Genomic DNA, 17,830 nt, shown 5'->3' with positions numbered 1-17,830 from the left:
TATTAATTGTCATCTTATTAATTATTATTAATTAACTGTTATTATAATTATTAATTAGTTAATAATTATAATTATCAATCGGAGTTGATTGCTACCTTCAGGCACACCAGCTCTTAGATCAAGGGCATATAAAATATGAGCCCACCATGAGAAGTCATTGATCAAAGAGAGAGACAACCAAATGACCATGTTATTATTAAGATGCTGACCTTAAGGGGATGTGGGAAAACTAATACATTGTTGGTGGAATTGTGAAAGAATCCGGCCATTTTGGAGAACAATCTGGAACTATGCCCAAAAAGTTATCAAACTCTGCATACCCTTTGATCCAGCAGTGCTGCTATTGGGCTTATATCCCAAAGAAATACTAAAGAAGGGAAAGGGACCTGTATGTACCCAAATGTTTGTAGCAGCTCTTTTCATAGTGGCTAGAAACTGGAAGATGAATGGATGTCCATCAATTGGAGAATGGTTGGGTAAATTATGGTATATGAAGGTTATGGAATATTATTGCTCTGTAAGAAATGACCAGCAGGATGAATTCAGAGAGGCTTGGAGAGATTTGCATGAACCGATGCTGAGTGAAGTGAACAGAACCAGAAGATCACTATACACTTCAACAACAATGCTGTATGAAGATGTATTCTGATGGAAGTGGAAATCTTCAACATAAAGAAGATCCAACTCACTCCCAGTTGATCAATGATGGACAGAAATAACTACACCCAGAGAAGGAACACTGGGAAGTGAATGTAAATTGTTAGCACTACTGTCTATCTACCCAGGTTTCTTATACCTTTGGAATCCAATACTTAACGTGCAACAAGAAAATTGGATTTACACACATATGTTATATCTAGGTTATACTGTAACACATGTAAAATGTATGGGATTGCCTGTCATCTAGGGGAGGGAGTAAAGGGAGGGATGGGAAAATCTGGAAAAATGAATACAAGGGATAATGTTATAAACAATTACTCATGCATATATACTGTCAAAAAAAGTATAATTATAAAATTAATATTTAAAAAATTACTCATGCATATATACTGTCAAAAGAAATTTTATAATTATGAAATTAATAAAAAAAAAGAAAAAAACCATGCTGACCTTATTAATAACATGATTAAATTGCCCCCAAATTATGTGTCTTGGAACTTTTTTTTTTTTAATGCCGTATTTGGAGTATATCCTACATGGATAAAATAACAAAGTCCCCATGATTTTAGCCATCTAGGATTAAACAAAAAACAAGGCTAGTTATATATAAACAAGAATCTGGTACCGTGGAATGCTGGAGAGCAACAACATTTTTTTAGAATAAATATGGCAGAGCTAGATGGGACACTGATCACTTCATTTCACAGATAAAAAAGAAAGTCAACTGAAGGAAAATTGGAATTGTCCAAGAATTACCAGCTAGTTTGTGGCATAAGAATAGAACTTGGGTCTACTTCTAGGCCAGTGTTCTAGGGCATTTGTGCATTGACTATGTATGTATATATGTATGTATGTTTATATCTGTTTTTGATTGGAGTCTTTGCCTCTGATTCTGAACAAGTCACTTCTAAATGCTTCAGCTAACTCTCTATGATTATAATTTGCAAACAAAGTGTCTACCTACATTAGTAGAGGGAGTTTCTTCATCTGGGAGTTCCTAGTACAAATGAAATTAGAGGTCCAAATCTTATCCCAATCGATAAATATGTACCAATTTATGTATATGTAGTTGTGTGTTGGTACATGTTGTTAAATAGTTGTTAAAACAACTGACTGTCCAAGAAAAAATATGCACAGCACACTTTTACATTTAATCCATACTAATATTTTCTTCAGAACTTTCCCAAGTTTAGATGAGCAACAAAACAATAAATTTAAGTCCTGATTATTTTTTTAACATATGTCAATTTCCAAAGTGTAAATGTTCCTTCCCACTGCCAAGTCACCAATTGGCAAGCTGACTCTAACACATCCCTGAATATGTGTTCAACATGTACTAGGGTATGTATGAACAGTATTCCCAGAAAAGCACAAATGTAAAGCACAGAGGAGAGAAAAGAGAATAAAGTGTTGATTTTGTACATTATCCAAAGGGTAGGAGACATATTTCCCTTTTATCCCATGTACTTATCCTTTTAAGTTTTCTTAGGAAGAAGTAGTTGGTATTCTGTTCTATTAAATGTTTGTTATGCTTACAATGTCATGGACTTAACATTGGTCTTTTTCTTTAGAATCAACTACTGGAATGGAAAGTTTTCTCATTAGAAGAGATAGAATATTCTATGAATCACTCCTTCCTCCACATAATAGGAAACCTCCAGAATCAGGTGGAAAATGAACTGGAAATGATGAGTGTAAGTCTCTGAAAAGCTCTTTTCCATGAATTAGGAAAAGTGGTCTCACTTCTTCTTGACCTGGAAATTCTGGAATTTGGCTATAATATTCCTGGGAGTTTTCATTTTGGGATCTCTTTCAGGAGGTAATAGGTGGATTCTTTCAATTTCTATTTTACCCTCTGGTTCTAGAATATCAAGACAATTTTCCTTGATAATTTCTTGAAAGATGATGTCTAGGCTCTTTTTTGAATCATAACTTTCAGGCAGATGAACAATTTTTAAATGAGCTCTCCTGGTTCTGTTTTCCAGGTCAATTGTTTTTCCAATGAGTTATTTCACATTTTTTCCCTCTATTTTTTCATTTTTTGTTTTGCTTTATTATATCTTGATTTCTCATAAAGCCATTAGCTTCCATTTGCTTCATTCTAATTTTAAAAGAATTATTTTCCTCAGTGAGTTTTTGTATCTTCTTTCCCATTTGATCACTTTTGCTTTTTAAAGCATTCTTTTCCTCATTAACCTTTTGTACTTCCTTTTGTACCACTCTCAATTCTTTTCCTAATTTTTCCTCTATATCTCTTGCTTAATTTTTAAAATCCTTTTTGAGCTCTTCTGTGGCCTGAATTTAATTTTTTTTTTTTGGAGCCATTGGATATAGGAATTTTGACTTTGTTTTTATCTTCTGAATATGTGTTTTGATCTTCCTTGTCACCATTATAATTGTTTATGGTCAGAAACTTTTTTTGTTGTCTGCTCATTTTCCTAACCTATTTTTAAAGTTTTTGTTAAAGTAGTATTGTTTCCAGGGTGGAAGATACATTGTCCCAAGTTTCAGGGGTTTTGTGCAGCTATTTCCAGAGATCCTTCCAAGGACCCCACCACAAATATTCGTTCCTGCCCTGGACCTGTTAGGACTGTTCTTGTCCCACTTACTAGATGTAAGATCTAGTGTGCTAAAGCAACAGAGTCCTTCTTTACCTCTGGGGCTGGGGCTGTGCTGGTGAGGCTTGTGCTTGGACTGAGAACTGAATTCCCACTCCATTACCACAGAGGCTCTCCATTGGCCTTCCAAGTCTTCCCTGGAGTCCCCAGACCAAGAAGTACTGAAGCCAGCAGCATCACCTCTGATTCAGAGGTCCTGACTTGCTGATGCCAGGACTTGGCTGGGGCCAGGGCAGTGCTGGTCTCTATGTGCTGGCCTCCCACTCTGGTTCACAAACCTTTTCTGCTGACCTTCCAAGTCTGAAAAGTTTGGAAGTCACAGTACTGTCGCTGATTCAGAAGTCCTGCTTTTCTGATGCTTGGGCCAGGGCAGAGGCTCACTGGCATGGTCTGAAGCAGGACTACACACTGGACTCCCAGCCTGATGTTACAGAACTTTTCTGCTGTTATAGCAAGTAATAGCAAATTTGTGGGATAACTTTGCTATTCTCAGCAATACAATGACCCAAGACTACTTAGGAGAATAATGATGAGAAATGATGCTATTCATAAGAACTGAATGGATCTGAATACAGGTTGAAGCATACTTTTTTGTTTTGTTTTGTTTTTCTTGAAGGTTTTTTCTTGGTTAGAGGGGGGAGTGATCTGTCATTGACCATCTGGCCCCACTCAGCCTTCTTCCTTAAGGGGTATAAAGCAGTGGCCATTATGTTCCTTCATTTTGGGATAAATTTACTGCCTTTCAATAAATTCAGTAAAAATGCATTATTTTTAAACCTTGGTTATGGTTCTAAAAATATAATTTCCTAGATCAAATGGGAGTCTTATAAGCATATTCATTAATTTACAGCAAATGTTTATTGGCCATAAATACAGGCTGAAATACCATGGAAAATGTACTAGATCAAAGGAATTAAGTTCATATGCCAGATGTCATCAGAAATTCATTATGTGACTTTGGCTGAACCTCTTTGGATAATCTTTCTCACCTCTTAAATAAGGCAGTGATATTATTGTTTAATAATTTGCAACTCTTTATGACCCCATTTAGGGTTTTCTTGACAAAGATACTGGAGTGGTTTCTTCTCCATTTTACAGCTCATTTTACAGATGAGGAAATTGAGGCAAACAGGGTTAAATGACTTGCTCAGGATCACACAGCCAGTAGGTATCTGAGACTGGATTTGAACTCAGATCTTCATGATTCTAGGCCCTGTGCTCTATCCACTGTGACACCTAGCTGCTCCTAAATCAGGGGTTGGGTAGATTGTCTCAAAGATTCTTTTATTACTGTTGTTTTCAGTTATGTCCAATTCTTTGTGACCCCATTTTTTGGCAAAAATGCTGGAGTGGTTTTCTGTTTCCTTCTCCAGCTCATTTTACAGATGAGGAAACTGAAGCAAACAGGATTAAGTGACTTGCTCAAGGTCACACACAGCTAGTAAGTGTCTGAGGCTTGATATAAACTCAGGAACATGAGTCTTCCTTAATGTCAGGCCCTGTAATTTTTTATCCATTGCACCACCTAACTGTCCCCTAAAGTTTCTTAAAATTTCTGATCATTCTTTTCAACAGTGAGGTGATTCAGGCCAATTCCAATAGACTTGTGATGGAGAAAGCCATCCGCATCCAGAGAGAGAACTATGGAGGCTGAATGTGGATCACAACAGAATATTTTCAACTTTATTGTTGTTGTTTGTTTGCTTTTTGTTTTATTTCTCATTTTTTCTTTTTGATCTGTTTTTTCTTGTGTAGCATGATAAATGTGGAAATATGTATAGGAGTATTCTACATGTTTAACATATAGTAGATTACTTTTTGTCTAGGGGAGGAATGAGGAAAGGGAAGGAGAAAAAAATTGGAGCACAAGGTTTTGCAAGAGTGAATGTTAAAAACTATCTTTGCATATACTTTGAAAATAAAAAGCTAGTGTTAAAAAAAATTCTGATCATTGTAATGCTACTATGATCATGAAGAAAATACACTGAAAATTAAATCTGGATCTCAAATTGTTTTCAATGTATTTGGGGACTATAAGATTTATATGCATGAAGAGTATTGAAATGACTTGACAGAATGAGAATGCCAAATGTGTGTTATAGAAAAGATTGCACAAATTTATAAGAATAAGTAAAAAAGCACTTCTTATGTTCCTGTGGTAAATACTAGGGATAGAAATATAAAGAAGCAAGACAGTTCCTGCCCTTGAGAAAATTACATTTTTTTTTTCCCCTGAGACAATTGGGATTAAGCAACTTGCTCAAAGTCACACAGCTAGGAAGTATTAAGTGTCTGAGGTCAGATTTGAGCTCAGGTCCTCCAGACTTCAGGGCTGGTGCTCTATCCACTGCACCATCTAGCTGCCCCAAGAAACTTACATTCTAATAAGAGATAATACAATTAAGGGAAGAGTGATCTAGGAGAAATGATTTGGACAGGGATGTTGGAGAGAATATTGATTGGGGTACTAGAGCAATTGATTGAGATATCCTTTTCAGGAATAGTAGCACTGAATTGATTGAGCTAGAGTTGGAAAGTAGTGGGAGAAAGAATCATTTATTTAGTGCTACAAGAGATCTTAGAGGTCATTAATTCGTTCTACAGATAAGGACATAGAGGCTGTGGTCCTTGCTGGATTCAATCAACTCAGAAAAAAGAAGATGGAGGGTAGGAGTGTACTTCTAGAAGAAAAGGCATAAAAAAAAGAACATTGCAAGAGGGCACAGGTGCTTTTAAGGGACAGTGAAAAAACCTGTTACGGTCTCTATTTTTTACATGTTATAATGCATCAGCCCTTCATTGTGGCTGCTTCCCTCCACTGATATACATGGTTGCCATCTGTGCCTTCACACTGTGTACTATTCTTATCTACATTCTTTTGCAAATCCACCAAAGGAGACCCATCCAGTGTTTGAGAGCAATTTATTTCCTGGCTCTCACCCTTTGAAGGGGTCAGAAATCCAAGTTATGTCAAGTCCCTGAGGCTAAATTTTCCGTATGAAACAACTTCACTATTGCCTTTCTTTGGGTCAGTCCACCATGGCACTCTGCCTCCTACTGGTCTTTTCCCTTCCCCTCCTCCCAAGCCATGTGGTATCTCTCCTAACTCCACTATGCTTCCCAGTCCCACTTCTCCTCCAGCTAATTCACTCTTTTAGGGTGCTAGTCCCTTTCAGGATTTGACCTGCCAGATAAGGGCATTCCCCAGCCTCATGGGGTGTTTCCTTTTGTTGTGCCTCAGTTCTCTTTTAATGTCCTGACTCAGTTTCCCTAATTGTCCTATTCAGTTACTCTGCCTCAGGTTATAACTATTCCCTCTTAATGTTAGGATAAAGGTTTTATATTTTACACTTTAGGCTATACCTATCCCTCTTAATGTTTGAAGGGATAAAGGTCTTTATCCATTTTAGACATCATTAGAATATCAGGAGCCTTTCCAGTACTTCCCATTACGTCATCCTAGGTACCTCCCCTCATTAGGTTAACTCCATCCAGGTACTTCCCCCATTATGTCATTGTTCTTGTTACCCTATAAAGAATCATATATCTGACATTGGAGCTGGATTCTTTGAGAGGATAGTCTCGTTCAGCCCTGGGACCAACCATGGATCCATTTGGTCCCAGTAAATCTCTTTATTTAATTAGTTTATATTATTATATTATAATATCTCTATTTATTAATTTATATTAATAAATTCTGTATTGAATATTCTCTAATCTCTATTTTGCTCAGTTTCTCTGGCATTATACTTTCTCCTGGTGAATGGCAAGTTCTACTAGGAACTTGTCCTTTCCATCGTTAATTATTAAGACCCCTTTCTATGCTTTCCCAAATCATTTCTTATTTACCATTCCTCGTATCTATTGTATCCCATCATTTTGCCTATAACCTCTTCCCCTAAATAAACCTACCTTTTGCCAAAGACAAATGGCTATTCACATGACTGAACCCCAGCTTTGGTGCCTACCATCATCTGGTGCCTAAATAACATTTGGTGCTATATCAGCCACATCATTAATGTAATATTAGACAGCTAGGTGATGCAATAGAGTGCAGTTCCTGGAGACAGGAAAACCTGAGTCTTCACCTGAGACATTACCTTGCTGTATGACCCTGGACAAGTCATTAATTCACTTATTCCTCATCTGTAAAATGGGAGTAATTATAGCACCTGCCAGAGGGAGAATAAAATGAGGTAACATTTATAAAGCACTGGCCAAACTTTCAAGGTCTCTATTAATGCTGGCTATAATTATTGCCTATCTTAGACACTGAGATTTCCAGAGAACAGACACTGTTTTGCCTGGAAAAGTCAAGGATTAAAGAAATGGGTGGATGATCCTCCTCCATCTTTCAGTAAGCAACCAAATAATAGATTTTCTGCATTTTGTTTCTCTAGACAGCCCTTGAGGAGGCAGCTAAACAGGCAGAGGTACAGATTGAAGATCTATTCAAGTATTTACAGACAACTCTTCATCTTTGGGAAGTCCATCAGAACCACCTGATCCAGGAAGAAATAAATCTTGAAAAGAGAATAGAGCAGAATCGTTATAAACACAGTTATGAGACAGAGGTAAAACAAAAATATATAGAGAGTATATTGTGGTTTACCAAACTTAGGCAGGATAAGAACAATTCACTTTGGTGGATTCATGGTCTCACTAGTGAGTGCAGATTACAATTCACCCATGCTTTTCTTTTCTGCAGTTCTGCACTATATCTTTCCATATATCTCCCATTTTGTGTTTGAGGCACTGAGTAGTAGATAGAGAGCCAGTCTTCACATCAGGAAGAACAGGGTTCAAGGCTCACCCTTGCCACATACTGGCCAAGTGGGCTTGAGCTAATTCAGTAAATTCCCAATGTCTCAATCAGCAATTTAAAGCAGTAAATTGCATTGTAAATGCAGGTCTAGAATGGTCAAGGTAGTTTCTTTATTAGAAGTTCTGGATGTGGGCAGCAGGTAGCACCAATAAGCAAAGTAGGCTGAGTACCCAGCTTATTCAGAGACCTGTGGAGGGAATAACACCCTCTGAAAGTCTATTTTTCTTGCAGATCTCTTGCCTCAAAGAAATGGGTTTTCTTTAGAGTTTTGCCTGCCAAGAATGGTAGCTATATTTTCATTATATTTTATTATTATTGTCAGGGGAGAATAACCTACCTCTCTTAGGTAGATTTTGAGAATCAAATGAGAGATTTGTAAAGCATTGAGCAGAGTTCCTGGTACATAGTAAATACTTAATAAATGCATGTTCTCTCCCTAAAAAAAAAGGAAGCCAAGCTTATCTATTCATCCTTCTGTTTCAATCTGCCACTCTCCACATTGTGATTTATATCTAGGAGTATCTGAATCGCCAAGCTTAAGCAGTATGATATTACTCTTCTAGTTTCTCTTAAGAACTTCAAGCTCCCCAGATTAGTTCCCTATAACCAAACTTTTTGTTTCTCTGGAATTAGGAAAGATGTCTTCCTTATATTTTTGTAAGCAAATAAGGTTTTTTAGTAGGTAAATGAGATCATTGAAGAGTAGCTGATTCAGACCACACTTGACTAATTGAAAAAAAGAAGCAATTTAATTAGGACACATTCATGGGTGTAATGCCTTCCCCTTGAGCTTACTGCCATTACTTCAGAAATGTATATTCCTGGTCCCACTAGTGCTGATCTTAAGTGGGGTCCAGATCTTGTAAAAAGGCTTCCTCATAACTTATCTTTCAGAAGTTGTTACTCTTAAATACACTTGGATACTTTTGCTTCTTTTCTTTCTGCTTTGGATTCAAGATCTGTCACTGATGAAAATGATGATGATAATTAGTATTTAAGTTTGCAAAGTGTTGTCAAGTAATCAGTTAATAATATTTATTAAACTCCCTACTATGTGCCAGGCATTGTGCTGATTTAAAGAGGCAAAAAACCCTTTAAGCCCTTTTTAAAAAAACCCTTTAAATTTGCAAAGTGTTGTCAAGTAATCAGTTAATAATATTTATTAAACTCCTACTATGTGCCAGGCATTGTGCTGAAGATTTAAAGAGGCAAAAAATAGTCCCTGTCCTCAAGGAGGGAAATGGGGAAGACAACATATAAACAAACATATACAAAGCAAGCAATATATGGGAAGCATAAGAAATAAAGGAAGGCACCAACAGTAAGAGGGGTTAGAAAAGGTTTCCTGTAGAAGGTGAGATTTTGGTTGGAACTTAAAGGAAGTAAAGGAGGTCAATAGAGTAGAAGGAGGAGAGTATTCCTGACATAGGGGATAGCTAGAGAAAAAGCTCAAAAGCCAACTGATGGAATGTCGTTAGTAGAACAACCAGTGGGCCAGAGTTACTGAAAAGTAAGTGTTAGGTAAAGAAGTTTAAGATTGGAAAGGTAGGAGATGATTAGGTGCTGAAGGGCTTTCAATGCTAAACAACATTTTCTAGTATGTTAAGATGTTTGGTCCTCAAACCAACCATGGGATTAATGTACTATTCCATTTTATGGATAAGGAAACTGAAGCTCAGATGGCTTAAGTGATTTACTCAGAGTCACATAGCTGATAGATAATAAAACTCAGGTGTTATCAGTCTATCTTGAAACTACTCATCTTAGTAGGAACTCTTATTTTTAATTCTTGATATGGTCAGAATTCAATAGCACCATAACTAAAAAGTTCTGAGTTCTCATGGCTGTTGTGGTTGAATTCTTTTTGATTTCATGTGGACAATTCTTTCCTGTTTGACCTTTTTCTAATATACCTTCTAATATACTTTATCCTTATAGAACTATAGGAAGTTATCATAGATATATCTTCCACCTCCCTCATTAAACAGAAAAGGAGACTGAACTCTAAGGAAATTAAATTATCTGATCCTAACAAAAGTTATATGTGGCTAGTAAGCAGGATCTAAGCTATATTCTCTCTCATGGTGGACAGGGGTCAGTCTTCCATCATGTGGCTAACAAACAAGTTGAGGTGACATAGAAAATGTTAGAATTAAGAGAGACTTTTAAAATTACTTAGAATGATGGATGAGAAAATTCAAGGCCAAAGATTTGAAGTAGTTAGACCTATAGTTGCACAGCTCCTTAGTGACTGTGAAAAGAGAAATAGCTACTACTGATATAGTTGGGACTCATGTAGAGCCAGCTCCAACAAGCTTCTGAGAGTGATTGTTAAATTTTCAGCAGGAGCATTTAATAACTTAGAAATGAGCAAACACTCTAAATCCAGGTCTTGATTTATTGTTTTGTTGATTGTCTAGATTTAAGAAAGTGTTAATAATTCTGAATGTCATAATTATTTTGAGAGTTGATTGTTAAACATCTACCAAAACCTATGAAAGTAGATTGGAAACCTTGAAACATAGACTTAAGTTTTTCTTTAAAATGACAATGAACCCATTCTCAAGACTTAATTGGCCTAAGACTAAGACTCCAACCAACCAAACAACTTCTAAGAGCTACCATAGCATCTAATAATATTGCTTCAATAAGGTAAATCCCATAGATCTCAAGGCAACATCAATGCAGTAGCAATTAAACAGCCAGGTCCCGCAGCCCTGGTACAAGATGGAGTAGAGTTTAAATTAGAAAGAAAGGAAAAAGGCCAAAGAAGATGAAAAAGCAACAAAATCTGACCACAGAAAGTTATTATTGTGACAAGGAAGATCAAGGAACAAACTCAGAAGAGGACAACAATATCCAAAACATCTCTGGGCAAAACCCCAAAGCAAATGGGAAGTAGTCTCAAGTCTAGGGGAAAAAAAAATCATGGAAGAGCTCAAAAAGGAGCTTTAAAATCATGCAAGAGAAGTAGAGGAAAAGTTGATAAAGGAAATCAAGAGTGATGCAAGAGAACTAAGAAAAAAAATAAATGGCTTGGGAAAAAAAAACTCCTTAAAAAGTACAATTGGCCAAATGGAAAAGGAAATACAAAAGACAACTGAGGAAAATAGCTCCTTAAAAGTTAGAATTGGGTAAGTGGAAGCTAATGACGCTATGAGATATCAAAAATCAATCAAACAAATTCAAAGGAATGAAAAAAATAGGAAAAAATAATACTTCTTTGAAAAAACTGGCCTGAAAAATAGATCCAAGAGAGACTGTGTCAGAATCACTACACTACCTGAAAGCCATAATCAAATAGAGAATCTGGACTGTAACGTGCCCTCCTGTCAGTTACAATTACTAGCCTGTCCTAGGCCCACCAGAGTACCTTTGACCACTGTCCTTTGCAGTGTCAACTCTACCCAGCTCACCTCCTCTGAGGCCTTCAAAGGTCTCTGGCCACAATCTCTTGAATCTATAGCTTAATAACCAATAGCGCACTCAAGAACAGCCACGTGTAATCTTAAAAGCCTTTATTATACCTACTCACATAATGCCCTGACTTGTTGGTTCCCAAGTGAACACCTGGGCAGAAGACCCACGTGTTCACTACCAAACTCCTTACCTCTTTTAGCTACCCATCTCGGCTTGGCCACCCAGGCTAGGGAGCCAGGGTGAAGAGCGCCAGGTTAAAGAGGACGATTGCTGCCTGCAGTGGGCTTACATAGGGCCTGTGAGGTCTCACACACAGCCAATCAGCAAGAGAGTCACCCATTACGAAGCTATCTCAATATGGCCAGGATCCCGCCCAAGGGCAGTCCTAATATCCACAGAAATTACTTCTGGGCCTCAATCTCCCGATGCGCTGTGTCCGCCCATTTAAAGGGCCCTTACAATTCCCTTTCTCTTGTTTTGCGGGAACCTCACATCTCATCAAGCTAAACTTTTAGCACCAGCTATAGTTTACTTGATCCATGAGATGACAGAGTGTTATGCTCGAGGAGGTACAATGCAGCAGATCAGTAAACAGAAGTATGACAATAAGAACCAGGCTCAACAGTGGCCAAGTGTTCAACCCATTCATTAAAGTCATACTCAAACAGATAATAAGCCAAAGAGGTTGGATGCCAATGAGGTAGGATGTCAGCACTGAGGTGGGAAGTCAACAAGGTAAAACATCACAATTCTAGTTCACAATTAAATATCAGTGAGGTAGGTTGTCACAATTCTAGACCAATTCTAGTTTCTCACAATTCTCTATTGCACTTTTCACAATCCTAGAGCAATTCTAGCTTATCACAATTCTCTATTGCACTTTTCACAATCCTAGAGCAATTCTAGTTTCACAGACAAAGGTGCACATAAGCAAAGTCATGTCCAGTAACATTGTCTCAATAACAACGGCAGGTGGGTGTGTTGGTTTTTCACCCACTAATTTAAAAGCATAGTCCTTAAATAGAAAGCATAGGGTAAAGCCTCTCCCCAGGCCACCATATGGCAAGTAGCCACGGGAGGAGCAAGCAGACCTATTGTCCATTTACAATCTTTATATTGCATATCACCCAAAACAGTCCATTTCAGCTGCAACACTGGAACTGTCTGCTGTCTCTGGTGTCACAGTCAGGAGGGATATTGCTGCCATCAGCATCTGGAGGGCTGCTGACACTGGACAATATTTTATGAGATAATTTTTTTTAAAGGTTCAAATCTTTATTGTTTTTAAATTCTCCATGTTTTTTTACAACACAATAATCTGTTACTTTAATGACTTTTATGTGGTTAATGTACAATGAGTGTGGTTTTTTTTTTCCTGAATTCAATCATGAATTACAATTTCATCAATATGATTTTTCTAAATAGATTAAAACAATACTTCTGTATTATTTGGAAAGTCATGTGCTTACATTTAAAACTGTCAATGACATAGATTCTTCCCTTCAGAATCTATATGATCTTTCAAGAAATTATCAAAGAAAACTGCCCTGATACCCTAGAACAAGAGGGCAAAACAGGCATTGAAAGAATCTACTGATCACCTCAGGAAAGAGATTCCAAAATAAAAACTCCAAGGAACATTATAGTCAAATTACAAAACTATCAGGTCAAGGACAAAAAAAAACAAAAAACTGCAAGTAACCAGAAAGAAACAAGTCAAATATTGGGGAACCACAATCAGGATTACATAGAATTTAGGATCTACTACATTAAAGAGTCAAGGTCATAGATCAAGATAATCTGGAAAGCAAAGCATCTAGGACTACAATCAAGAATCACCTACCTGGAAAAATTAGGTATAGTACTTTAAAGGAAAAAATGATTATTGAGTGAAATATAAAATCTTTCATAAGAACAAGATCAGAATTGAACAAAAAAATTTGATCTCCAATATAAATATAAGAGAAGCTTAAAAAGGAAAACAGGGAAAGAAAATATAAAGGATTAAATGGAGCTAAACTGTTTATATCTCTCATGGGAAGAGGATACTTGTACTTCTTAAAAATTATATCACTAATAGTACTGCTAGAACACAGAAAGTATGGGTATAAGGTGAATTCGAGGGAATGACCTAAAAATTAACTAAGGGATGAAAAAGAGGAGTGCATTGGTTGCAGAAGGAAGGAAGAGGTTGAATGGGGTAAATTATTTCCATGAAGAGGTGTGGAAAAACCTATTATGGTGGATGGAAAGGGTGGAAATGGCATCAATTGAACTTTTATCAGTATTGGCTCAAAGAGGGAATAATATGCATAATCAATTGAATATAGAAATTTATCTTGACAGAGAAATAGAAGGTGAGAAGGTTAAGTAAAGTGGGGAATGGTACTCACAGAAAGGAAAGCAAATTGGGGGACGTGGTAGATGAAAGCCAAATGATGGTGAAAAAAAAGTGAAAGGAGAGAAAGGACAAATAGGAAGAAAAATAAGATGAAGTGAAATACATAGTAACTATGAATGTGAATGGGATGAACTCTCCCATAAAACATAGGCCCTAATTAAAAGAGATAAGGAAGGAAACTAAAAGATACCACAGGCAATAAAATAATGTCAATACTAATAATGTATGCACCAAGGGGTATTGCATTCAAATTCTTAAAGAATTTAAGTGAATTATAGGTTTATAATTAAACAAAAGATAGCATTATGAAATGTAAAGCTGATAATTTTTATATTAAATTTAAAAACTTTTTCATGAATAAAACCAATGCAAGATTGGAAAGTAAAACATAAATCAGATAATTTTTCCAGCAAATATTCCAATAAAAGCTTTTATTCAGAGAACTGAATTTATAAGAGTACAAGCCATTCCCCAATTGATAGTCAAAGGATATGAAAGAGCAGTTTTCAGATGAGGAAATCAAAGCTATCCATAGGCATATTAAGAAATGTTCTAAATCACTTTTGATTAGAGAAATGGAAATGAAAACAACTTTGAGGTACCAGCTCACACCTATCAGATTGGCTAAGAATGACAGGAAAAGATAATGATAAATGTTGGAGAGGATGTGGGGAAATTAGGACATTAATGCACTGTTGGTGAACTTTTATGGAGAGCAATTTGAAACTATGCCCAAAAATCAACCAAACTATACAAATACTTTGATCTAGCAATACCACTATTAAGTCTACGTCCTAAAAAGATCAAAAAAAAAAAAAACCACCAAAAAAAAAAACCCAAAAGGACCTACATGTGCAAAAATATTTATAGCAGCCCTTTTCATGGGGGCAAAATATTGGAAATTGAGGGGATGCCCATCAATTGGGGAATGGCTGACCAAGCTCTGATATATGAATGTAATACATACCATTGTGCAATGAGAAATGAACAGGCAGATTTCAGAAAAACCTACAAAAAACTTGCATGAACTGATGCAAAGTAAAGTAAGCAGAAGCAGGAAAACATCATATGCACTTTCAGCAACAATGTGCAATGATCAGCTATGATTGACTCAGCTTTTTTCAGCAATTCAATGATCCAAGACAAGTACAATGAGCTCATGAAGGAAAATGAAATCCATATCCAGTTAAAAAACTGATGAACTCTTAATGCAAATCAAAGCATAGTTTTTTCACTTACTTTATTCTTTTTCATGTTTTTTTCCCCCTTTAATCTGTTTTTTCCTTCTGTGGCTAATATGGAAAATACGTTCTATAGGATAACACACACATAACCTATAACAACTTGGCTACCATTTTTTTTTTTTTTTTTTTTTTTTTTAATTTTTTATTTTATTTTATAATTATAACATTTTTTGACAGTACATATGCATGGGTAATTTTTTACAACATTATCCCTTGCACTTACTTCTATTCAGATTTTTTCCCTTCCTCCCCCAACCCCCTCCCCCTGATGGCAAGCAGTCTTATATATGTTAAATATATTACAGTATAATTTAGATACAATATATGTGTGTAGAACCGAATTTTTTGTTGCACAGGAAGAATTGGATTCAGAAGGTAAAAATAACAGTTTACATTCATTTCCCAGTCCTTTTCTGGATGTAGCTGGTTCTGTCCATCATTAATCAATTGGAATTGGATTAGCTCTTCTCTATGTTGAAGAAATCCACTTCCATCAGCATACATCCTCGTACAGTATCATTGTTGAAGTGTATAATGATCTTCTGGTTCTGCTCGTTTCACTCAGCATCAGTTGATGTAAGTCTCTCCAAGCCTCTCTGTATTTCTCCTGTTGGTTATTTCTTATAGAACAGTAATATTCCATAACATTCATATACCATAGTTTACCCAACCATTCTCCAATTGATGGACATCCATTCATCTTCCAGCTTCTAGCCACTATGAAAAGGGCTGCCACAAACATTTTGGCACATACAGGACCCTTTCCCTTCTCTAGTAGTTCCTTGGGGTATAAGCCCAGTAGTAGTATGGCTGGGTCAAAGGATATGCACATTTTGATAACTTTTTGGGTATAATTCCAGATTGCTCTCCAGAATGGTTGGATTCTTTCACAACTCCACCAACAATGCATCAGTGTCCCAGTTTTCCCACAGCCCCTCCAACATTCGTTATTTGTTCCTGTCATCTTAGCCAATCTGACAGGTGTGTAATGATACCTCAGAGTTGTCTTCATTTGCATTTCTCTGATCAATAGTGATTTGGAACACTCTTTCATATGAGTGGAAATAGTTTTAATTTCATCATCTGAAAATTGTCTGTTCATATCCTTTGACCATTTATCAATTGGAGAATGGCTTGATTTCTTATAAATTAAAGTCAATTCTCTGTATATTTTGGAGATGAGGCCTTTATCAGAACCTTTAACTGTAAAAATTTTTTCCCAATTTGTTACTTCCCTTCTAATCTTGTTTGCATTAGTTTTGTTTGTGCAGAAACTTTTTAATTTGGTGTAATCAAAATGTTCTATTTTGTGATCAATAATGGTCTCTAGTTCTCCCTTGGACACAAACTCCTTCCTCCTCCACAAGTCTGAGAGGTAAACCATCCCATGTTCCTCCAATTTATTTATGATTTCGTTCTTTATGCCTAAATCTTGGACCCATTTTGATCTAATCTTAGTATGTGGTGTTAAATGTGGGTCCATGCCTAGTTTCTGCCATACTAATTTCCAGTTTTCCCAGCAGTTTTTGTTAAATAATGAATTCTTATCCCAAAATTTGGGATCTTTGGGTTTGTCAAAGATTAGATTGCTATTTTTATTCACTATCTTGTCCTGTGAACCTAACCTATGCCACTGATCAACTAGTCTATTTCTTAGCCAATACCAAATGGTTTTGGTGACTGTTGCTTTATAATATAGCTTTAAATCAGGTACACTTAGACCACCTTCCTCTGACTTTTTTTTCATTAGTTCCCTTGCAATTCTCGACCTTTTATTCTTCCATATGAATTTTGTTGTTATTTTTTCTAGGTCATTAAAATAGTTTCTTGGGAGTCTGATTGGTATAGCACTAAATAAATAGATTAGTTTGGGGAGTATTGTCATCTTTATTATATTCGCTCGGCCTATCCAAGAACATTGAATGTCTTTCCAATTATTTAAATCTGACTTTATTTTTGTGGCAAGTGTTTTGTAATTTTGCTCATATAATTCCTGACTCTCCTTTGGTAGATATATTCCCAAATATTTGATACTATCGACTGTTATTTTGAATGGAATTTCTCTTTGTATCTCTTGCTGTTGGATTGTGTTGGTAATGTATAAAAATCCTGAGGATTTATGTGGATTTATTTTGTATCCTGCGACTTTGCTAAAATTCTGAATTATTTCTAATAGCTTTTTAGCAGAGTCTTTGGGGTTCTCTAAGTATACCATCATGTCATCTGCGAAAAGTGACAATTTGATTTCTTCATTTCCTACTCTAATTCCTTGGATCTCTTTCTCGGCTCTTATTGCCAAGGCTAGAGTTTCTAGTACTATATTGAATAGTAATGGTGATAGTGGGCAACCTTGTTTCACTCCTGATCTTACAGGGAAAGGTTCTAGTTTATCACCATTACATATGATGTTTACTGAAGGTTTTAAATATATGCTCCTTATTATTTTAAGGAATAGTCCATTTATTCCTATACTCTCAAGCGTTTTTAGTAGGAATGGATGTTGGATTTTATCAAATGCCTTTTCTGCATCTATTGAGATGATCATATGGTTTTTATTAATTTGATTATTAATATGGTCAATTATACTAATAGTTTTCCTAATATTAAACCATCCCTGCATTCCTGGTATAAATCCCACTTGGTCATAGTGTATTATCCTGGG

The 17,830-nt window shown here is 36.2% G+C and overlaps 1 protein-coding gene across 3 annotated transcripts in view; it reads left to right on the top strand.

Moving 5' to 3' along the window:
• CCDC180 (coiled-coil domain containing 180) overlaps positions 1-17,830 on the top strand; it is a 121,678-nt gene that overhangs the window by 30,928 nt on the left and 72,920 nt on the right. For all 3 annotated transcript variants that reach the window (XR_012486898.1, XM_074294022.1, XM_074294023.1), the window contains exons 13-14: positions 2,232-2,354; positions 7,679-7,852. Coding sequence is in view for 2 of the 3 variants with exons in the window: in XM_074294022.1 (XP_074150123.1) it covers positions 2,232-2,354; positions 7,679-7,852 (297 nt within the window). In the remaining variant the exon portion in view is untranslated. The remainder of the gene's footprint in view (positions 1-2,231; positions 2,355-7,678; positions 7,853-17,830) is intronic.

The sequence above is a fragment of the Sminthopsis crassicaudata genome, chromosome 2 (genome assembly GCF_048593235.1).
Source record: "Sminthopsis crassicaudata isolate SCR6 chromosome 2, ASM4859323v1, whole genome shotgun sequence".
NCBI classification, from domain to species: Eukaryota; Metazoa; Chordata; class Mammalia; order Dasyuromorphia; family Dasyuridae; genus Sminthopsis; species Sminthopsis crassicaudata.
The sequence above is the reverse complement of the archived record's forward strand: the minus strand, read 5'-3'. Positions and strand labels throughout refer to the sequence as shown.